This window comes from Microtus ochrogaster (assembly GCF_000317375.1).
Source record: "Microtus ochrogaster isolate Prairie Vole_2 chromosome 14 unlocalized genomic scaffold, MicOch1.0 chr14_random_2, whole genome shotgun sequence".
In the NCBI taxonomy this organism is placed as follows: Eukaryota; Metazoa; Chordata; class Mammalia; order Rodentia; family Cricetidae; genus Microtus; species Microtus ochrogaster.
The window spans coordinates 12,853,877-12,878,434 of NW_004949097.1; the positions used below are offsets into that span (position 1 = coordinate 12,853,877).

Consider the following 24,558-nt stretch of genomic DNA (forward strand, 5'->3'; position numbering starts at 1 on the left):
ACCAGAAGCTAACACTGACCATCACTGGGCGCTAACACTAACCATCACCAGAAGCTAACACTGACCATCACCAGAAGCTAACACTGACCATCACTAGGAGCTAACACTAACCATCACTGGAAGCTAACACTGACCATCACTAGGAGCTAACACTGACCATCACTGGAAGCTAACACTGACCATCACTGGGAGCTAACACTAACCATCACCAGAAGCTAACACTGACCATCACTGGGAGCTAACACTGTCTTGAGGCAGACTTGTAACAAACTCTATGAACCATCTAGGAAGTGGATCCCCTCTCAGTCCACTCTTGAGATGACAGTGGCCCTACCTAAGCCTTGACCGTTCCTCTGAGAATGCCCCTGAGCAAAAACACCCCATAGACCCCACTCTTACATTTAAAACTCACAGAAACTAAAACGAGTGTCAAGGTGTCATTTGTTATGCAGCAGGGCATGACTGATGCTGTAGCTCAGAACATAAAATGTACAGACCTGGTTCATGAAGCAACTCACCTGTGCCAGGATGTTCTGTTCCCTCATGAGTTTCTGCCGTTCCCTGTTTGGCTTGGTAATGACCACATCCAGAACGTCCTGTCCGTTGTTAGTCACGTCAGCCACAAAGAAGATGAGGTCTTCCAACAGCTTCGTGACAAACCTATCGCAAAGGAAAGACTGTCACAATTTGGGACTATTAAAAATTAAGTCTGAGAACTGAAATACAAAGGAAGTTAAACTATTTTTAAGAAAACATATTTCATTAACAAAATATAATATCTAATGCAATTGCTGCTTAATTTTGACAGTATTTCCTCCCACGACTCCAATTCCAACACTAATCAAATATTATAAATGGTTATTAAGCAAAATCCTGTAAGTCTCGAGAACAAATGTGTCATGAGCCTCAAAATGAGAATTCTTGTCCCTTGGAGTTCATAAAATATGACAGTGTGGTTCTTTGAGGCTTTTGTGTGCTCAAAGAAGTTTCTTTTTGCAACAGGTGGAGACTATTACAGAGATACACAAGAGTAGAAATGCAGAGACTCAGGCCGGTGTCTAATTAACGTCCGTGTGCATCCCCTGCACCTAAGTCTCACAAAGCCATGGAAGAGGAGATGGGAAGGCTGTAAACTCCAGAAGAGGGACATCTGCTGTGAGTGTCTTTTATAGCTTAGGTTTTGATGGAGCGTCACTGTATAGCGCCCAAATGTATAAGGCGCCTCTGGTGCCGATGAGGCTGATAGCCAAAGACACCAAGCTTCGTCTCCATCAAGACAATGTTCTTGGGCTGGAGAGGTGGCTCAGTGGTTAAAAGCATCGGCTGTTCTCCCAAAAGACCTACGTTCAGTTCCCAGCACCCACATGGCATTTCACAACCATCTGTGACTCCAGCTCCAGGGGATCTGATGCCCTCTTCTGGCCTCCTTGGGCTAAACAGTCATATGTGTGTGTATGGATATATATACATATGTATGTATGTATGTATGTATGTATGTATGTATGTATATATGTGTGTGTTTATGTATATATCCATATATTTAATAAAATAAAATATAAGAAAAACTAATGTTTGCTTGTTTACTCATATGCAAAGAAAAACAACAACAACAACAAAACTACCTGCTGATTGCTGTCAGCTAAACTCAAACTTCTGTTCAATTCTATACTGGCTGGTTATTGCCCTATAACTCATGCAATCTTACTAATTTTCTTTTAATAAGTGATTTTCTCTGTGACTTAGTTTGAAGTAATTCCTCCATGTTCAAACCTTCTACCCTGGAAGGAGGGTGGGGCTCACGAGACTGAGAAAGTAAACAAAACCTCACTTGTCTGGGAAGCTGAAACCGGCAAGACTCACAAGATTGCTGCCAGGACCCTAGGACTGAAGGGGTGCTGTGGGGAGAGACTGTGGCGGAGAGGGGGCGTGGATCTGCCTACAGGGAGCTCCCTGCATAGCGGCCATGAGTCATCATCCCTGCTGGGGTAGCTCTCAGTGATGTAGCTGCCTCTTGAGTCAGCCAGCTCCTGTAAGTCACCCCTCACCCATATTCCAATTATTAGCTCTCCTGTGAGACACGGCTGGCAACATCACTTGGTCTGACATAGGTTCCCTATCTGAGGTGCGTAGCTGTCTGCTCACACACCCCTGAGAAAAGCCAGGCAACAGATTTCCTGTCAGATTTAGCAAAGTTAGGTAAGATACAGATTATATATTTTAAAGGACAAACATCTGAAAATATAAAAGGCCACATGGGTCAAGAACAAAATAAGACCAACTCAACAAAGAGTAAGGACAATGTAGCAGTGTTGGAAGGATGTGGGAGGGGCCAAACTGCAGCTGCAAAGACATTGGTGGAGAAGGGTCCCCCTTGCAGAAAGCCTTGAGAATCCAAAACCCTTGTGGGCTGCAGGAAGGCAGGAAGCACAGAGATGGGGCTGTCCCACCTATTCACAAGGACTCCCAAGCCTCACCTCATCATAGAGTATGACTTCTCGCTCTCAACAGCACCCCTCAGTGTGGATGGGTGGAGAGGTGTCAGGGGGAGGCCATGCCAGCAGGTAAGAAACGTATGAGCACAGAGAGAAAGGCAGTAATGTTCCACCCACAGAAAGCCCTCATAACTAAATTCCAAAACACACAGAAAAGTGACATTAGGAAAGACAGCCATCATGCTAAAAATCAGAAGGCTGATTCATCGTTAATGAGATCCAAGTAACAATGCCATTCTTGGTATTTAAATGAGTGTGTCACCAGTCCTCAGCAGACAGAGAAATGACTTGCCACAATTTAATATATATGTATATATAATTATAATATACAATTTAAAATAAAATAGTAGACACAAATGAAGAGTAGATGGGTAGGCAAAGAACCAGCAGATATCTGAGAAATAAAAAGTTCAGGTTATAAGAAAAATAGCAATTATAAGACAGTATCAAAAGGATACAGACAATAGCACACGGAGCTTTGTCAAAGCAGATTATAAAAGAGAAGCTAGCGAGTTCAAGGCTACATAGAGAGTGCAGAGGCGCCCTGAGCTATACGAGACCTGGTCTCACAGAAAGAAAGGGAGGGAGGAATGGAGAAAATGTCGGACAGAAAGAAGAAGGAGGGAGGGAAGGAAGGAGTTAAAGAGGAAGAGAAGGCGGGCAGGGGAGGAAGAAAGGGGAGAAGGGAGAGAAGGAGAGAAGGAAAGAAGGAGGTGCACCATAGTTCACAGGAAGCGTTGATAAGAACCTCCGTGCAGCTCTGTTTGTTGCATGAAGACATCAAGGTTCTGGGTTTGGAAGCAAGTGCAGAACAGCCTTGTGCTGGCTGGACAAACACTGCACCATTGAGTCATGTTCCCAGACCTAGCTGTGTGAAGATGTCGGCACAATGGCCTTCACCTTTGCAGCTACCCAGAGCGCAGTCTGCATGACCAGCACCTGGCTCACTGAGTTAGCTGCATTTGTGAACAGTTGCGACAGCAGACCCTCTGTGGACAAAGCAGGTCCCTCGGAAGTTCAGCATGGTACAGAGACCATAAGAAGGGTGTGCAATGCCTTCTCGGGCACCATGTAGCTGTTGACACCTCATGGCCCCTCCCTCCCCATGGCGCAAGTACTCCTAATACTGTTTCCTTGGTGTGGTTATATAGACTACAAACAGAAAATTCAAATGAAAATGTCTAAGACTGAGGACGCTGAAGCCGACACAGGAGCTGCACCCCCAGAGTCCCTTCCTGAGGTGACTAAAGGAAAGCATGGGGTTGGATTAACATTCCGTGTGTGATTTATCTGGGAGCTAGGTGGTGGGCCTCCCAAAAGAGCAAAGAACAAGGAGTAAAAAGTAACAACTCCATTTGCCATTCCCGGCTGGGCTGTTTGGCAGGGGCTCTTCACACAAGGGCTGGAGGCCAGAGCTCCAATGCACGCAGCCAGAGACTGGCATATGGCTCCTTGTTCTGTCTGCAGCAGGTCAGGAGGAGAAAGGAGAAGCATGTCTTTGCTCTGAGGTCCTGAGGTCATCTGACAGTCAAATCACATGACTAGACCCCCCACTTACTATTTACATCAGTTTACCCAGCTGGAGCTTAACCTCCACTTCCTTTAGTTAAGATAGGAACAGTTACTGACGGGCTATTTGAGGGCTGAGGTCACGAAGTGGAGACAGTGGTTTCTAGCCACCAATAGCTTTCTTTCTCTCACATATTCATAAATAAATTAATAATCAAGGACCCAGTTTCTGTGAGTGACACAGTGAGCTCACTTTTTATGATATTACATGTTTGATCGGTCTGTGGTATCAGAGCCGAGAAACGTGTCGTGAGTTAGTTCAGAAACTGTAAAACTCTACATCTAAACACCAAACCGAGTATGGCCCTGTGAATCCGTTAAAAAGCTTCAAAAACAGAGCAGAGAGAAACTGAAGTCACCTACTTTCAAGCCAAGATTAAATGGAATAAGTAAGTACCCCAGCAGACACTTTTAGTTTTTTTTTATTTATATGTGTGTATCTGTATGTATATATGTGCACATGCATGCAGTGCTCACAGAGACCAGAAGAGGGCGCCAGATCCCTCAAAGCTAGAGGTACAGGTAGTTATGAGCCAAGCGATGTGGGTGCTGGCAGGTACTCCCCAGTGTGCCAACATCAGAAGCCAGGCTGCTGCTATGGAGAATGTTCCAAATGCTCTGTTAGAATCACCTGGTTTACTGTAAGAACTGACCAATGTGTGAGTGTGTGTGTGTGTGTATGTGTGTGCATGCACACATGTGTTCTTGTTGCTGTTGCTGCTGTTTAGGAGTGTAGATGACTTTATTAGTTTTGAGGGATGAGGTCTCATGTAGCCCAGGCTGGCCTTGAGCTTGCTATGAAGCTGAGGATGACCCTGAGCTCCTGATCCCCCAGCCTCCACCTCCTGGGTGCTGGAGTCGCAAATATGCACCCCAACACCCAGGCCAACAGTTGGCTCTTACTGACCCCTCGTCACCTAGGAACCTCACCCACCGCCTCTCGTTCTGAGTGATGCTGCCATTCTCCAGCTTCTTAACTGTGGTTGCCAGCACTTTGTTGGCGTCGTTGGCGAAGTCCAGGTCTCGGACCTCAGACAGTGGGACACACACGATGGCAAAGGCTTCTTTGTCCTCCTTGGTCTGGCAGGTTCCGATCTGCAATACGTGTCTCCATTAAATAGCTGTACGGTCTCCAGAGACCGTATCCTCAGGACTAAAGCACACTGGGTGGGTGCAGATGAGACAGGGAGACTCCAGAAAACATCCGACACAGCCAAAGGCTTCAGGGGCAAGATGGCTTTCCATGTCCACTTCTTGCCCTGTTCTTGAGGAACCCCCAAAAAGTGTTTCTTTCCCACACCGTCCCTCTGTCTCAAATACTTCCAAGCAGAGAAGATGCCCCTGGAATCCTCCATGTCTTGCTGATGTCTGTACCCCACCCTTCTGAGCCACAGCCCTGCTGCAGCCACCCAGGTTAGAGACCTAAGCCACTGACAGATGTTCACTCCCACGAAATCAGCGCAACAAGTCCTAACGCCCAGAAAGTTGGGCTGTCCGTCACGCTCAGTTGTGTGAGCACAGCAACTGATGGACAAGCCAGCCCCCGCTCCCCGCACACGCACACTTACCTTCAGCATGACAGGCCTCTCTTCCTCCGTGTCTATGGGGATGCTGGTGCTCGTGACCCACGTGTTGGTGCATAAATGCCTTAACCGCACATAGGAGTTCCTAAAAAGCAAATGATATAAAAAACATGGAGGGCTGGCAAGAGGGCTCAGAGGACAAAGGGGCTTGCTACCCAGCAATGAGGATCTGGGTTCAATCCCCAGAACCTACTGATGATGGAAGGCAAGAACTAACTCTACAAAGCTGTCCTCTGACCTACACACAGAGGCAATAATATTTTTAATTAGTATGTTGGTATATTCAGCAGATCCATGTGTGATATGAACATTAAATGTCATAGACTAGTAACTGTCTCAGGATCTGTCTGGAATAAGAATTAATTCTTATATTCAGGCTGCTCTGGTGCACTTTCTGGGCCAGGGGTTCCTAGGTCATCAATGCCACCAGGAATCTTGTCAAAATGCAAATTCTAAGACCTCGCTGGTCCACTGTGCGGTGTGGTCAGCAGCAACTAGTTTATCCTGACCCAGACAGCTACTAACCTAAATGTACCTACAGCCTGTGGTGGTCTGAAAGAAAATGCTCCCCAAAGGGAGAGGCACTATTAGGAGGTGTGGCCTTTTGGAATAGGTGTGGTCTTATTGGAGGAAGTGTATCACTGTGGGGGCGGGATCTGAGGTCATTTCTCAAGCTTCAGTCAGTCGACTTCCTGCTACCTCTGAGTCAAGATATAGGACCCTCAGCTCCAGCACCACATCTGCCTGCATGTGCCATGCTCCTGCCTCCATCATGGTAAGAGACTGAACCTCTGAGACTGTAAGTGAGCCCCCTCAATTAAATGTTTTCCTTATAAGAATTGCCATGGTCGCAGTGTCTCTTCACAGAAATAGAAACCCTAAGTAAGGCATAGCCCCAAACCACAAAACTGCTGTGGCCTTTGGGGGCCTACTTAGAGCAGCTAAATAAATAGATGGTTCTGAGCAGCCCGACGGGCACATTCCCAGGGTGAGGCTGAGCAGGCAGCTGAGATGCTTGTACTTCTAGCTCAGACCTCACACCGTGTTCTCCTAGTGACGCTTCTCAGGTTTCTGGGGGTTTGTTGTAGTCTTAGTGTTTATTTGGAAACACTGACCTTAGCTCCTAAGTAAAAAGATGAAACAATTGTCATGGTAACCGGGAAAGGAGTGGAGGAAGGAGGCGAGTAAGAACAAAGTCTGGGAACGTATACGGGAAGCCACCACCGTGAAGCCACCACCGTGAAGCCACCACCGTGCATGCTAACTTAAATTTTAAGATTTTATTTTAAAAATCTGTGTACATCGTTGAGTGCAGAGCCCACAGAGGCCAGAAGAGGGCATCAGATCCCCTGGAGCTGGAGTTACAGGAGGTTGTGAGCCACCCTGTGTGGATGCTGGGATCCAAACTCGGGGCTTCTAGAAAGCAGTATGCATTCTTAACCACCGAACCATCTCCCCAGCCTCAAACAAGAAAAAAAAAACTATTTGTGATTGATAAGCTTCTTTGGGCATGAGTTACAGTCTGTTTACCACTAACTCCCTGTGAAGAGTCACTAACATGTACTACATAAGGAGTTCTTATCAAACACACACAGGAGCTGTGTGCTGACTGGACAGCTGGTAGGGGCTTTTCAGCCAGGAGCTCAGAGGACTCACACCATGTCCTCCGGCAGCAACAGCTCCACATTTGACCGTTTTTTGGGTTGTGAGTAACAAAAGTTTCTATGTGGGCACCATGGCAGAGTGCCCGGAGAGGGCACCTAGAGCTGCATTGCCACCTCGTCTCTTATTCCAATGGTTTCTTCAACAAGAGTGCACAACGCCATAAAAATAAAAAGGTCGTTGCTCAGGGTTCAGCTGAAAGCTAAGGTGTAAAAATACGTCACCCAACCTCAGTATAACATTTTAGGGCCAAACAGAAGACAGGACACCAAACACCTCAGGGAAAGGCATCATCGGGTTCTTGCTCATTCCTAAAGGTAGATGAATACACGGGGATTTCAAGAACTAGATCGACAAGAGCCTAGCCCTGGTCCAAGTAACCAGAAACGCCTCTGCTTTAGCTCCCAGCATCCTCTGCGTTTATGAAGATGTCTCTACAGCCGCTGGCATCTCTGTCCTAAGCTTTGGAAAACGTGGCTACAGCAGTCTACATGATGGACAGCTCCTCTATTTCACCCTTACGTTTTTTCAACACCGGTGAGTTTTCCTTCTTCAAAATGCTTGCGTGGTGGCTGAAATGATAGATGGCTTCCATGGGCCTCTATGTTTGGATGCTTGGTTCCCAGCTGGCGGCCTTGCTGGAGGAGGTGCATCACGGGACCAGCTCTGAGGTTCCGAAAGCCTTGCCCGTTGGAGCTGGTTCTCGCTCCTTTCCTCTCTCTCTGCCGAGTGGTCATTGTTCAACATGGACCTCTCAGCTCCTGTCACTGCACCATGTCTGCCTGCTGTCATGTTCCCACCATGATGGTCATGAACTCTAACCCTCTGGAACCATGGATCCCCAAACTGAGTGCTTCCTTCTACAAATTGCCTTGATCATGGCGTCCCTTCTTCACAATAATAAAAAAGCAACAAAGGCAGCTTGGAACGAGAGTAGTTGACGTTTTAGGGTTTTTTTTAAAGCATTTTAGGGAGGTGTTTAGTTAGCTATCCTGGGATGAAACCCAAGTCTAGACATGACATTCATTTGTGTTTCACGTGTGCCTTAACCATCTAGGCCAAAGGTGATTTCACACAATATTTTAAGTATGCCTACATGTTTACTACAACTCTTCACATAAAGTCGGGTGTAGGCTTTTCCACTTGTGACATCATATAGGTTCTCAAAAACTGTTGCCTCTTAAGTCATTTCAGATGAGATTTTCAGATCATGGATGCTGTCAGCCTGCATGCACCTCTGGAGTCAGCCAACACTACTAGGCTGCAGAGGGACGAGATGACCCAGAGTAACCACAGGATCTCAAGAATTTCAGAACTAAATGACTCTGGGACTATGTCACAGATATGTGCTGGGCCGGGTGTGACAGGGTCTGGCTGTCCACGGTATAAGGGCCACACTGTGGAATGTTCACGGCAGACTTACATTCCATGTTCCAGGGTCATACTCCACTTCATGAGCACAGACAGGCCAATTAGCTTGTCCTTCTAAGTCACTGCCCCCAAACTCTGCTGTCTGTCACCTGGGAAGCTCTTTGAAACCCAAAGTCTAGGTTGCAACACATACCAGTCATACCAGTGTCCAGAGTGGGAGGCAAGCATCAGGACTGGTCACAGTTGCTAAGTGTGCCTTGGGAAGGAAGGATTGGGAGCTGCACTCAGGCCCTTACTCTAGAAAGTCCAGTCTGGGGTTTTCTAGAAAAGCACCCATGCAGTACCCCCTGCAGACCACGGACTCTCAGACTGTATCTATCAGATCACCACGGCTGCTTCAGGATTTCACCAGGCTAACACACCACTGTGGAACTCTAGCCTCTGAGCAGAAAGGCCGTTACCATCTTAATCAGAATAGGTGTGGGACTGTCCCCACAGGATTGGACCTGCTGATGCTCCTTCATGGGGAGGTGGGGAGGGCAATCAGACCCTCAGCTGAGGAAGCCACGTCTTCCTGCACTTTCCAGCTATATATAATCTTATGACATTCTAGAGCCCATGGCAGGTAAAGGTTAACTGAACAGGAGGTTGACATCTATACAGCTGGGGACACTGTCATCCATTCTAGAGTCAAGCTTTACAGTGACCCATATTTTGGGGGGTCACCCATATTCCTGTAAGAAATCCCTCACTAAGCTCCTGTAAGTAAACGAACAGACCCATTGGTTCACTCATTGGACTGGAGTGGAATCTTTCCTTCGGTCTGTTTCAATGCCCCCCCCCCCCCGTGTCTGGAAACATTTATTTATATCCCTCTAGGGAAAGGTCATAGAGTAAGAGTTTAAAGTTTAAGAAATCCTGCACTCCATATTGGAATCCCCTGGGCAATGCTTTTAAAAGAGGTAATGTTCACATCTCACTGCGAGACTGACTTCGTTGCTCTCAGAAGGACCGGGAACCATTGCTCAGATCTTCCTCAGCCAGTTTGAGAAGACCTATTGTAACTCAGTCTCTGACCTCTGACCTCTGAGAGTTACCCAGGCTGAATGCAAATAGCAGTTCTGAAAAACTTGACATGGGGCTCGGCACACAGAAATATTCAAGGATTCCATGTGCAATGTAAGCGTGGCTAGTGTCGAAAGTTTATTGTTAGCTACAACAGTGAACAACAGCTGAATCACAATAGCACAAATCCTTCACACCAGGGAAAAGAAGGCCAACCCTACGGAACAGCAGGAGCTAACACCTCTGTGCAAAGCAAGACTTGGTAGCCTTGTGGTGGGTCTATGCACCTGATGGTGAGTTCTGCTCACCGTCTCTTTAAGCAAGTTCTCCTACACTGAATTTACCCATTTTTGCTGACTTAGATCTAAAATGAGTTAAGTCAGAGTAATAGCTAAGGTCCCCATATCTTGTGGTTTGAAAGAAAATGGACCCCACTGGGAGTGGCAATATTAGGAGATATGGCTTAATGGAGCAGGTGTGGCCTTGTTGAAGGAAGTGAGTCAATGTGGGGGTGAGCTCTGAGGTGGTATATGCTCAAGCTATGCCCAGTGTGGCACAGGGTTCACTTCCTGTTGCCTGTGGATCAAGATATAGGACTCTCAGCTCCTTCTCCAGCACCATGTCTGCCTGCACGCCACCCATGATGGTAATGGACTAAACCTCTGAAACTGTAAGCCAGAGTCAATGAAACGTTTTCCTTCATGAGCATTGCCATGTTCATGGTGTCTCTTCACAGTGGTAAAAACCCTAAGACACCATACAAGAAGAAAGACGCTTGGGTCAGGCCATAGCAGCAGAGTGCATGTCTTCACAGGCTGTATTAGTGAGCAAGGAGGAGGGAGAGGTGGACTCACATTGGGGTGGGGTTCTCAGATCTCTCTCATTTGGCTACATCAAATAAACCTTCTCTTTCAGTTTTCTATTTTTAATTTGACTCTCTTAATTGGTTTCATGAGCACAGGTGCCCGGACCTGACTTGGGGCACTGGCTGTGACCCCCAAGTTCGAGAGCGACCTGAGCTCATGTGTTTATTGGTCTGACCTCATTTCTCATCTTGATGCCCAGGGTGTGGTCTACCTTGCAACTGACAATCAAGAAACACTTCTTAGCTGAACCACTAACAAAATGAACAAGGGAATGAGCTGAGCAGGAAATATGACAGGCAAGGGATAAAATTTAGACTAAAAATTATTAGATTAGGTTTCATTGTTGTGACCAAAGGCCACATGATTAATAAGAATAAATTTTTCAGGACTTCTTTGGTCCTGCACACTTTAATTATTTATACAAATAAAACAAACTATATTCATCTGTTCACCTGAGAGAGGCACAATGCTTTGTGTGCATTTTCTTCACTCATGCTCTCTTCTATTGTAAAAATTATATTACTGTTATACTTTTAATTTCTACCTCTTGGGAAAACTATTCAAAGGAACATCTGTTCATCCTACTTCTTTTGACTTATTGATTTCTTTTTATATTTCTGTTTACCTTGGAACCAGGCAGTCAGCTCTCTGAAGAGTTGTGGCATCGAGTTCAAAAAGGGACGCGATGTCATTTCCGTGTGGAACGGAGACCAAAGTGTACATGATCTTCTCCCCTGCCTGGCGCTTTTTCTTTGAAGTGGGAAGCTCTCCGTCTCTCTGTTGAAGAGGTTCAAAGTTATTCAGCATCTTCAGATTTAGTAGTAACTATTGCAGTTAATCAGGAGATAAGGTGAGAGTTTGTTGTAGGAATGTCTATTCTGAATGCCCCAGACAATCAGGGTGCACAGCCTTTGTGATGATTATGGGCAATCATAAGGCCCATGCTCCCTGGGCAGTGGCCTGATCCGAGCATGTCCTTAAATCACAATAGTTATGGCCCCTTCTCTAGTGACTTTATACCTATTTACAATGTAGTGATTTGACCCTCTACAATTACGTCAAACGCAGAGAAGAAACAGTGACCCAAACTCTCTAAATTCCAAGGGCTCAGGAAGACAGACGAACGACCGATAGAGAAGGACCTAGGAGAAGATGCTCACCCCCTCTAGTTACAGGGGAAATGTAAATCAAAGCCACTGCAGAGCACCCTGATCAGGACAGCATGGTCAAAGTCAAGGGATAAATGGTCAAAGGAGCAGAGACAGGGAACCCTGTACCCTGTGGGTGGGATGTAAGTTGGTATCATCATCATGAAAACGTGTGGTCCAGGGATTCCTCCTGCGAGCATGACGGCACGAGAGCAATGCAGATCACATTCAAGCACGAAAACCACAACCCTACCTCACAGAGAGACCTGCGCTCCAGGCTGGCTGCAGAGCTCCTCAAAAAGTCATCCATGCAAACAAAGACAGACAGACAGACAGACAGACAACAGAAAGGAAGGAAGGAAAGAAAGGAGAAAGGGGTGAAGGGAATTGAAGGAGGTAATTTCATTGGTCCACGAGAAGTACTTTCAGGGATTATGTTAAATTGTGATTGGCAGAGCAGCGACTTTCTCCAGAGGCTCAAAAATGGGAAACCACAGCCCTGACTGCCAGTGACAGGGGCAGGAAGGCTGGGTGGGAGGGGGCTGGGGACATGTGACCCTCTTGTACTGGACCAATGGAATACTATGTATGGCGGGATAATATGTATGGCGGGATACTATGTATGGAGGGATACCATATGTGATGGAACACTATGTATGGCGGGATACTATGTATGGCGGGATACTATGTATGGCGGGATACTATGTATGGCGGGATACTATGTATGACGGGATACTATGTATGGCGGGATACTATGTATGACGGGATACTATGTATGGGGGGATACTATGTATGGGGGGATACTATATATGACGGGATACTATGTATGGGGAGATACTATGTATGGGGGGATACTATGTTATGACGGGATACTATGTATGGGGGGATACTGTGTGTGACGGGATACTATGTGTGGCAGGATACTATGTGTGGCAGGATACTATGTATGATGGGATACTATGTATGGTGGGATACTATGTATGACGGGATACTATGTATGGTGGGATACTATGTATGATGGGATACTATGTATGGCGGGATACCGTGTGTGACGGGATACTAAGTATGGCGGGATACTATGTATGGCGGGATACTATGTGTGACAGATACTATGTGTGACAGGACACTATGTGTGACTACAAACATTTTCTTCCCTTTCTCCTTCCTTCCTTCTTCTAAGTAGCCCAGGCTGGCCTCAAACTCACAGCAATCCTCCTGCTTCAGCCTGCCAAGTGTTGGGATTAAGAACATGAGCAACTGCTCCCAGCTGGAGTTCCTTCCCCAGGACAAAAGCCGTCCTATGCTGAGCTCTGCTGTTAAAGATGGTGAAGAAGGCGGCAGAGGGAGAACAGGTCAGAGGGGGTGCAAGAAGAGGGAGCCAGGACTCTGGAAGAAAGAATAGGGAAACAGGATGTATGTTTCATTTGCAATGACAACAGCTGCTAAGGAGCTTTGGGGACCCCACAATGCTATTGCTGCCAAAAGAACCACAGATATCATGAGCACTGTGATGGAGGTGACCGAGAACGTGAGGACACAGAGCTGATCAGCAAGAAGAGTCAGCTCCTAGATGAGTCAGAGGACATGTCAGGGATGCCCAGGCGGTGAGATCCGAGCATGCCCCACTCCGCCTGCTGCTGCTGCTGCTGCTGCTGCTGCTGCTGCTGCTGCTGCTGCTGCTGCTGCTGCTGCAACAGGCCAGGTCCTTTCTAAGGTCTTGATTCTGGAAGCAGGGTGTCTAAGCACATAGGGACATCAACTGTCAAGGGCCTTGGTGCCATACCATGACATGAAGAACACCACACCCTGAGCCAGAGCAACCGAGTCCCAGCAGGCTAGCCCAGGAATCTGAGTGAGGTCTCTCTGTCACGGGGGCCTCATGCCCACTTCCTCTCAGGGAACCCAACCCCACTGAGCATCAAATTTCCAACCCACGGAACACAGGCCCCACATCTGGACTACAGCGGGGCTTACATGGTTCCCACAGATAGGGGGTTAGAATTAAAACCCAGCTGAGTTCAGGAAAGCAAGTTCTTAGCAGTTGAACTGAACCATGTTTGGAAGGTGGGCTTTATTGATGGAGACCAGTCTTTAACCTCAACAGGTCAGTGCGCATGATTCCAAACATGTCTGGTGTAGAGGACAAAGAGATGTTGCCAGTGTTCTTGGAACAATACCATTTCCCTAAAAGAAGTGTGTCACCTAACTTCCTGACAGAGCTTTCCCTCCACTTACCTTTATAATTTAGCTTTGGAGACACATTCTCTGGGTGAAATGTGTTATCGGTACAGCTATTTAGATCTAGTTAGTAACTGGAAGTTGTCAGTATTTGAAGTCTGTCCACCAGTTCTCCATACGTACAGTTAGTGGGGTTCAGCCCTCTGTCCACCCCTCTTTTGAGATGATTTTTGTAGACTTACAAGAAGATTCCAGACCTAGATTCCTAGAGACAGTCTCCTAGACCGCTCTCCCTGGTAACATCTGCCCATGGTACCCGATCAGAGCGGCCAGGAGCCTCCCTGCATTTTGATGCTTGCCCTGCAATGACTCTTTTCAAAATACATTTTTCAAAATCTCACTGATTAGGGTTAATTAAAACAAGCCACTGCAAATTATTCACAGTATTCTAGATCTGTAACTACATAGGACACATGGACTGTGCTATTGTATTTTCCATCCTCCTCACTGGCCCTTGTTTTCATACACAGCAAATTCCTGTAATAAATAACTTCACAATTGTGTGGGGGTACGTCCGACATGCCTACATGTCTCTTACAAGAGCCTGGCTACCGGAGCCTCCTGCTCTAGCTCTCCCACACTCTAATTTACTTAACAAACTCTGCTCATCAACAGTTTGGAAGTAAACATTAAGCCTGCCCCTTGGAATTTTTAAGCAATTAAATGTGAATAATGAGTTATGAGCATACCAGGCACCTGGGAGCTGCTTTTCTAAGCAGACGCCACACGGGCTGGAGAAAGGCAGGTTGGAAGCCTGGCTTCTCTGCCCCCCTTCCCGGTTTCCCTTAGGCTCAGGAGCCTGACTGATCCTGCACAGAGCCGTGCACTCGACACTCAACGAGTATCCGTCATCCTCCTCTATCTCAATGCCCTCCAGACGTCATTGTCCTGAACCTGCAGTCACCTTGGATTCCAGGAAGAAAAGTCTCAAAGGGTGCACAGGCCCACAATGAGGGTGGTCACCAGTGGGGGGCAGGGCTGCACCCTGGGCAGGCATGCTCACTCCGTGGGAACTCATTGATCCAGTCAAGCGATGGTGGCAGCAGTAACTGCTTCAGATGGCCGTGGGGCCTGAAGGGTGTGGGAACCAGACAGAGCCTTGACCGGGGTCACAGTTATACCCCACTCTTACCCTGGTTAGACCAAGAGCTTGTGCCAGGACCCTAAAGATAAATGAGCTCACTGGTCCCTCATCTGTCCCTCTTCCCACTGTGGCCACCCAAAAACCGTCTCTTCTCTGTGCTCCTCACTCTCGGTCCTCTCTGTAACTGGCATATCAGGATGTCAAGCCTGGCCCGTCAGGACTGCCAGAGTCACCAAAAACCCTAGTTACATATGTAAGAATGAATGTAGCTTCAATAAGCAAGAAAGGCGATCCGGCGTCTTTACAACGTGAAGACAATTCTGTTCAAGCTCGTGGGCTGTGGGGCTTTTTTACAAACACACACCAATTTGTGAGGAAAAACAGACACACACTAGAGCGCTCTTCAAAGAATCTTGGAAACATCGTCATTTGCCTTCCATCATAAACATGTATTACGAGCCAACGGAGCTTAAACAGGTGCCTTGTTCCATACCAGCAAGTGCTCTCTGACGCGGGCCCAGCTTAGGAGCTGGGGTCCCAGAATGCCACCTGTCCACTGAGTGCTTATCAAATAGGCACGTTCCAGATAAGTTTGTGTGTCTGTGAGAGTGTGCACATAGCAGTGCATGTACATGTCCACATGTGTGGGTGTGCATGCACCCCTGTGTGCTGTGTGTGTGCCTGCACTCCTGCACGGGTGTGGGGATGTGGGTACCAGATGAGGTCTCTCACGGGGACTTGGATCCTGACAAGCAGGCCAGGCTGGCTGGTCTGCAATCCCTGGGAGCCTGCCTGTCTCTGCCTCCCACCATAGCCAGCTACTTCCACACAGCTGCTGGAGTTAACTCAGGTCCTCAACTAGTCGAGCAAAGCAAGCGCTCAACTAAGCAGTCTTCATGGCCTGGATAACCCAGACCTCCAGGGCTACACAGGGAGACAGCGGCCCTTACACAAAGCCACAAAGAAGTGATGGCTCTGCCCCGGTCCAGACCCCGCTCCTGGGGAGGTGCACCTCGGGACACCCCAGAACACCTTTGCATCAAACATCACATAGCCTGTACTGTTGGGCCTGAGACACACTAGGAGAAGCTGTGTCCGCCTTTCGGAGCTGAGGTTCCCACTGCAGGAGGAGGCTGCTGCGTCACCAACACCCCACCCACCCTCCAGCTCTGTCTTGAAAAAGCCTCACACTCCAGGCTGCCTAGAAAGTGGCAGGTGCTTTATCTCTGTAAGCCTCCTCCCCAGAGCCCCCTGCTGGGACCCTTTCTGCTTTCTTGGCCTGCACCCCTTACTGCCCAGGAGCTAGGAGTAAAACGCAAAGCAACATTAAGCTCTGCCAGCACCTGGACCCCATCTCCAAACTCTACAAAACAGAATTTGAAAGTACTGCTTCAACAGACTCCAGTCTCTAGAGCATCCATCCCTGTGTACATAAAGACACTCGGTCTGTGGCTGGCCACACGGGAGGATTTTGACAATTAAGAGGACATCTGGCAATTCCTGGACACATTTTTGGTTGCCACAGCTGAGAGCTGGAGTAGGTGGGGCTGCTGCTGGCACCCAATAAGATGAGAACAGCAATGATACCATCACCATCCCATCCAGAGGGTGCAGGACATGCAGGGAACACCCACTACCACCCACGCAGATGACACCCCACTCACTCAGAGGACCTCCAGCGGCAACCACAAAGAATTATCTGGTCCTGGGTACCCACTGCTACAGATGCCAAGAAACCCCAATCTCAGCAACAGAATCTCCTTCAAAATAATCAGATCCTATGCCACATAAACACGGCAATGTTTCTTATCATGAATGACATTACAGAGAATCAAAAAAAGAATCCCCACTGTCGAGGGGAAAAGAAGAGGACCTTCAAGAAGAAATAATGACCTCGCGGTTCCCAGCCGGGCTTGGCACGGTGCCAGTGTTTACCGGGAGCTCAGGGAAGCTGTACATTTGTAAGATTCCAATTACAAAGAACCCCTTTGTAAAATGAACATGGCAATTTGGTCTTAATGGGAGCTCTGACACACACCACCTCATCTCGGCGACACCATGCATTAACCTCTGAAACTTCAAAAATGGAAGGCCACGTTTTGATAAAGGTCTCAGAATTACAGTAAAAAAAAAAATATATTAGCAGGTCCTTAAGCTGTCAACACAGGGAAATAAAGGGAGCTACTCTACCATGAGTGTCCCTGGAGCACGGGTGTGAGAGAAGCCGCGTGCTGTTTTGGGAAAGTGACCTCGTGTGTCAACTGTAACAGCCCCCTCCTTTCCTCTTCAGACAGAAGCATGATTACTGCAGTGTGACAGACAGACTACGAAACAAGGAGCCACACTGTGCACACTACACCTTCACGGTCTAGGTTTTGTTTACACGTAAGCTTGGGGCTCTGGCGAGGGGATTATTAAATCCCCTCTGCCGCTGGCTGTCTCTCAGAGGTGACTGGCAAAGTCCAGTCCCAATCGTCAACAGAGTGCAGACCACCTGCCCTGCCCTGCATGTGATTCACTGAGGCAGGGGACTGGCTCTCACACGCAGGAGTGTTTCCTCTCAACTGAAGTGGAGGTAAGGAATGAGGAGGAGGAAGGAACCCCAGCCAAACAAGTCTGGATTAGGACAAGGTGAATTTCACGGTGGGTCGGCTGCTTAGCACAGACTCTTAGTTCCCATCCGCTCTGTAAAGTAGCATGTCCGCGTTCACTCACTCTGCTCTGCCCACACAACCAGCAGCTCAGTCACCTTGCACAGCAGGAAGCAGGGCAAAGCGGGAATTCAGCCACACAGCAGCAAGGTTTGGTGGTGCCCCTCCTGGGAAAAGCAGCTTTCCCCAGAACTCGGGGACCTAGGGCCTCACATGTATCAATGAGTCATACCTCCAACAGTCTTTATAATTTGTTATTACATTTCGTTATTAGGTGTACAGGAGGGCAGGTGGTGCAATGTACATGTGGAGGTCACACGTGCAGAGGTCACACGTGTGGAGGTCACATATGTAGAGGTCAGAGGACAACTTTTGTGAGCTGATGTTCTCCTACCATGTGGGGCCCAGGGACAGAGTTCAGACCCTCAGGAGCAGCGAGTACCCCCAGAACCATCTCACCCCCTCCCCTTAAGACAGGGTTTCACTAAGGCTGGCCTTGAACTTGTTATCCTCCTGCCTCAGCCACTGGAGAAGCTTGGAAGACAAGTCCATATCACAGGCCGAGCTTCTTGTATCTTTTTAAACCTACTAACATCTTTTATTCAGGGTTTCTGTGGTTCTGATCTGGTTTTATTCTTGGGTCACAAGGTGAGGTAGGCAGGCAGACACACCAGCCAATTAGACAGCAAGGGAAGCAGGCATCTCCAGAATGTGAACAAGCAGGCCTGCTGAAGAAGCTGCCCACAACATGACATAATCACCCTGGGACACGGAAAGCAGCAGGGGAACTCCCCCTGTAGCCAGCACCAAAACCCCAGCCTCGCTCAAAACAAATATAAACAGGCCTAACCAATCAAATAGGCTACCTCTGTATTTGAGATGTTATAACACAAACTCAGCTCCTGCTGGGCCAGCAGCCTGACCCTCAGCTCCACTCCTACTTTAGCGCTGATAATGAAATAGAAAGAGGGGTTCAAAGGGACTGAGCTGAGTCCAGAAGTCCTTCCTGGGTCTACTAAGCCGTATAAAAAACAAGCCACGAAGCTGGGGAACCACACAACACTGCCACCATCAAATCAGACCCTTGGGGCTGCGGTTGAGCTCAGTCGGTAGAATGTCTGCCTGTCCCAGACAAGGCCCTGGGCTCCACGCTGCAGTGGTGACCCTTGCAGCCCACTCTGCTATGGATGGACACGGGCTCGTTCCCTGTCTCTGCTGGTGGGGGAATGCTGCAGCAAATGCAGGCGTGAAAGCCTGTATCAATGCAACAGCTTTGTCTGTGTAGGGCTGTTACCCAATAGTGGGACTGCTGGCTCGGACTGTAGTTATGAACTTAATTTTTTGAGGAATTGCCACGCTGTATCCATAACGACTATCCACCCCACCAGCTGTGTACGAGGCCTCTTTCTCCACAGCCTCGCCAGCATCCGTCATATTGCCTTCTTGACAATGGTCATTCTAGCTGGAAGGAGAAGATGTTGCAATGTGGTTTTGATTTTCATTTTCCTGGTGGTAAAAACCATGCAACAGGATACCGTCCGTGTGAGGATTCTTTAGACAGCACAGGGGACAAAGCGCAGACACATGGTATTACATCAGATCGTAAGGCAGAAGGTGAGGAAGAGAGGGAGGGGGCCTCGGAGGAGGGGAGAGATATAGGGAGGACCACAGAGATATGCATGACACCTGACAAGGAGTGAATGCCCAGACACGATTCTTCTTGGTTCACATCAACAGCAAGAGAACAAACAGCCCAAAGGATGAGCTAACATTCTAAACAGACGCTTCACAGACAGACAGATGGGGGAATGTGGACTTGTTTGCTGGGTTTTTTTTTTAACTTTTTGCATTTGTGTCTGTTTTCGTTTATTTGACTAATTATAGTTATAACTGCACACAATGGCAGATGCAAAGCGGCCTCACTGACAACCAAATCAGGCCTCTTAACAGACCCCTGGTGACAGCGCCAACAACATGTCTTCCTCCCGGCTGACCAACACTGTGCACCAAAAGGATGATGTGATAGCATCGGCACGTGTGAGCGGTCCCTGCTCCCTGTGATAACCATTGCATGTGTGAGTGGTCCCTGCTCCCTGTGATAGCATCTGCATGTGTGAGTGGTCCCTGCTCCCTGTGATAGCATCTGCATGTGTGAGCGGTCCCTGCTCCCTTCCAGCACCCGACTCTGGTAGCTGGACCCATCCCTCAGGAGTGTCTTTAACCCAGAGGTTTGTCTATGCCAGCTTCCCTGAGTCTCCAAACTTTGGGTTGAACAAAACTCGCCCTACTGTCCCCCACACTCCCTGCTACAAACAACGTGGGCCACGTGAAACTCTTCTGTGAGAATTTATGTGAAGAGTGGGACTCTTGTCCAGCAGCGGTGGCGCACACCTTTGATCCAGCACTCAGGAGGCAGAGGCAGGTGGATCTCTGTGATCTCTATGATCTCTACAAAGCCAGTTCCAGGACAGCCGGGGCTATGAGGACAAATCTGTCTCAAAACAGACAGACAAAAGAATGAACAAACAAATGAACAAACAAACAAATAAATAAATAAAGAGCGTGGCACGCCCGCAGGGCACTTCAAAATATCAGAAACATCACCCATGGCAACCAGATTGCAGTTTTAATTGCTCCCCTCAAATAGAAGCCAAATCATTTTCAATCCAAGAAGGAGAATCTTCTGTCCCACCTTAACAACTTGCCTGATTCTACTTTTGTGTACTTCTGGAAACTGAACCTAGACCCACTACAGAAGCCTCAATGCCTCGCAATGACCAGTCTTCAAGAGGTGGAAATGTCCCTAGCATGGGGGAATCCCCTGAGCCCTCTTCTTTCTCTTTCTGGAAACTTCCCTTCAATTAAGAGGTTCTGTCCTGGGGCCCCCAGTCTTCAAGTCTGTTGCTAAAGCTTTGATTTACTCATATAAAATAGAACACGAAACATTTGGAACACACTGAGAAGAACTTCTACTTACCACAGTCTTGCCCTCATTTTGAGCATCTCGATAGTCAGGATTAAGCTGAAAAACAAAGCAAAACTAGATTTAACTAAAAAGTGACAGTGGGAATGAGCCTGGGCCAGCAGGATGGCTCAAGATAAAGGTGCTTGCCTCAAGACTGATGACCTGTGTTCAAGCCCCGTGTGTACCTGCATGCTACGTGCACACATGTGCATGCACACACACACACAAACACACACACACACAAACACACACATTGCTATGGAGCTCACTGTTGATCCTCACTTTGGCAGAATCTGGACTTGCCGGCCTTCTGGCAAACCTGTGAGGATTATCTTGATTGTGTTAACTGAGGTGAGAAGAGCCTATAACAGTAAGAGACACCATTTGATCCCAGAGTGCCTGAAACAGAAAGCTGAGCACAGCATTTGTCACTCTGTTCTGATTGGGACGCCATGCGGCCAGTCTCACGAGCTCCAGCCATGGCCATGACGGAACACAGCCCAGAAGGGCAAGCCAAAATCAACCTTCCTTAAAGTGCTTTTGTCTTACCCAACAACAGACGAGCCACCTCTATGAAGCTACCAAACTGTATCTAAGGGTCATGTTTTCACTCCGTGTGAATTAGAATACTTAGTTCCATGTAACAGAAAGTAAAGCCAAGCTCAAAACCATGACACGGCTATAATCCGGATCTGCACAGAAACAGGAATCAGGACAACTAACCCAATGCAGAACACTCTGTGCCCGTGGAGATGCATCCCATGTTCTTCACTCGGGGCGGTCACCCCCGACTCCTGCCACCATGTGCTCCCACCAGGACATGCCACACCCTGCAACTGTGAGCCACAGTGAACCACCCTTCCCTCAAGTTGCTTTTGCTAGTAATGTCACCACAGAGAAGGGGAAACATCCAAACAAACTCACAGCCACATGCATTCCTTCCCTTGCTGTCAGCGATAAAATCTGTACCCCTCAAATTCTACCGCTTTGTCCTTTCCCAACAGACGTAGTCACCAAAGTCATCGGCGAAGGATGTATAGAAAAAGAACATCACTAAAGAAGGGGGAAAAAGATGTCCTAAGGAAGTTCCTGGCAATTTTAAGACTTTAAAGGAAAATGATGCAGTATGTTAAAAACTAAATTATAACTCTGTCACAAGGGAGAGAGAGAACTCTTGTAATGAACAGTAATAGAGCATCTCTAAGAGCCAGAACTTGTGGTGAGTGGTATTTTAGCCAAGAGTCCTGTGCCTGATCACTGACCCTGTGACCTAGGAAGGAAAATAAGACATAAATATAATGAGCTATACTAGGAAGCCGGATGTGACATCACAGAGCTAGGAGGCAGATATGAATGATTTGTAAATAATATAGGTCAGAGGAGGGGGTAGGAGTCATGGTGTCAGAGGTCATCCTTGAAGGGTGGATTGATTTTAACTGAGATGAGGGAGAAAGAATACCACACAGAGATAAAACGGGGACCTTTTTTGCAGAGTCTCTTATGTGACACTTTTACAGATTTTTTTGAGAGTTCATGCATTTGACTTCATAATTCTGCTTCTGAGAAATACTCTCCCATCCTGCTTCACAGTGGAGCACTGGCCCACTGCGTGAGGACCGTCACGCAGTCCTGCCATACAGTCACACGGTGTCACAGTGGTGGGAGAGCATGAGCTTGGGGCATGACGGCACACCCTGAGTGACTTTTGCTTCTTGCTTTTCTGCCTCCAGGAAACAGAGGGTGTGGAACAAAACAGAATGATTCCACACCAAATAGGCCTTTATAGATCCCCCTAGGTCTAGGGCCTAGAACAAGAGGCTTTTAAGTTAAAGGGAAGATCACTCAAGACAAATGGGACTTTTAAATAAATGATATAAAATCAATCTTATATTTTTATATTCAGCAGCATCTAAGTATAGAAGCTACGACAGAAAAATATGCTTGATTCTCAAGTTTTAACCCCGGCACTAGGAAAAAAAAAAAATCACTGCTTAATGGTGAAATAACCCAAACTTTAAAAATATTTGCTACATCCCTAAGGCAGCTAAATATCCAAGGTCGACTTCGTGGTCCTCAGAACCAAGGGAATGGCGGAAGGAGAAGAACACAGATGACCGCAATAGAAAGACACAGTCTTCATCAGCTGCCGAAGACAGACAGTGGAGAAGTCAGGCCATTACGTGTTGGCAACGAGAGTCAAAAGAGTTGCAATTCCAGCTTTCCATCCACACCACAGCCAGAAAAGGCCTGAAATCACAGAGCCCATGAGACATGCTTATATTCTTGCTTTCTTCCCCCACCCCCTGTGTGTGTTGGGGTGGGGGGTGGGGGATAGACATCCCACCAGTTTGTGCGCCTAAGTACAGTTCTCGTGGAGACCAGAAGAGGGCACCAGATCCTTTGGAGACATGGGTGCTGAGACCCACCAAAACTTCAAGAGCAGCAAGCAGGTCCAAGGGTCCCAGAGACTACATCCGCAAGCCAGGGCCTCAATCTGCTGTGTCATCTTCCCACGGAGCCATTTCTTTGGTGGTTTCTCTTTTTCTTCAGCTAATTGTAGTTTTGGTTTTGGTGTTTTGGTTGGTGTTTGTTTCTTTGTTTGAAAAACTGTCTCCTGCAGCTCGTGCAGTTCTCACCTCAGTATACAACTGTTGGGGTGAGGGGGTCCTGAGCATCTAATCCTCCTGCGTCCCCCACTGGGCATGCCTAGACACACAGGTGTGGGACACCTGTCCTCTTTAGAGTCTCTTCAGTGGTAAGTTTGTAACTAACTGTAGAGCATTGAAGTTAGGTAGTAAGTGTTTAGTGCCATCTGGTGGAAGCTTGGCCCATCTACAAACAAATACACTGTGGGCACGTGCACATGCGTGGTTCTTCAGACTCTTCCTTCCTTCCTTCCTTCCTTCCTTCCTTCCTTCCTTCCTTCCTTCCTTTCTTTCTTTGTAGTGTATTTCACCAGCTTAGAGCCCCCCTAGTTGTCTAGGCTGGCCGGCCAGAGCGCCCCAGGAAGCCTGTCTCCGTCTACCGGATGCTGGGATTACAAGCACAAATCACCATGCCTGGCTCTTTTTAGGCAGGTTTGAGAGGTCAAACTCAGGGCCTTATGGTTTTCTGGCAAGCAGCTTACCCGCGGAGGCCTCTCCCCAGCCCCAAGTAAGCTGGTCTCTAGACGGTAATATCAAAGCCAGGCATGGCAGCGTGCCCTTGGGGGGTGGAGATGGGAATATCAGGAGCTTGAAGTCAGCCTCTGGAACATGAGCTCCAGTCCAGACAAAGTGAGCCCCTGCTGGAGCGTGCCCTTCCCATGTGATGGGGGACAGTTCTAAGGTCCGTGTTAGCCTGCACTATGACAGAGTGAGCCCCTGCTGGAGCGTGCCCTTCCCATGTGATGAGGGACGGTTCTAAGGTCCATGTTAGCCTGTTCCAAGAGGACCCCTGTCGTAACAGGCAAAAGAGGTCTAAGGCACAGCATCAGTGAGCTCCCAGCTGTGCTGTCCGAATCCATCACCCTCACCTTGGCCACCTAAATCGTGTACACCCCAGGGAAGTGGCATTACTGAGCGAGAACCTAGTGACATGTCTGTGTGACCACATGAAGTCCAAATGTCTTTATTATCTAGTTTGTAACTAAATAGTTAGTTCTACATTTCAGCCAGGGTTTTATGTCCACACTGTGGAGGCCTGGGTAGGGCCCTGCTTATGAATAACAAAAGTCACTGACAGGCATATACACAGTGCACATAGGGATGGACAAACACATGTACACATGTACACAGTGCACAGAGGGATGGACAAACACATATACACATGTACACAGTGCACAGACGGATGAATAAACACATATACACAGTGCACAGAGGGATG

General features: G+C 47.8%; 1 protein-coding gene across 2 annotated transcripts in view; it reads right to left on the minus strand.

Annotated features, from left to right (window-relative positions):
* Positions 1-24,558, minus strand: part of Itpr2 (inositol 1,4,5-trisphosphate receptor type 2) — a 408,993-nt gene that overhangs the window by 297,964 nt on the left and 86,471 nt on the right. The window contains exons 10-14 of one of the 2 annotated variants that reach the window (XM_005364599.3): positions 20,707-20,751; positions 11,234-11,385; positions 5,630-5,729; positions 4,996-5,156; positions 519-660 (exon numbers count right to left, since the gene is read on the minus strand). In XM_005364599.3, the coding sequence (XP_005364656.1) occupies positions 519-660; positions 4,996-5,156; positions 5,630-5,729; positions 11,234-11,385; positions 20,707-20,751 (600 nt within the window). Of the gene's footprint in view, positions 1-518; positions 661-4,995; positions 5,157-5,629; positions 5,730-11,233; positions 11,386-12,961; positions 13,117-20,706; positions 20,752-24,558 lie in introns of those variants that run through there. The other variant, XM_026787888.1, reaches the window with a different exon arrangement.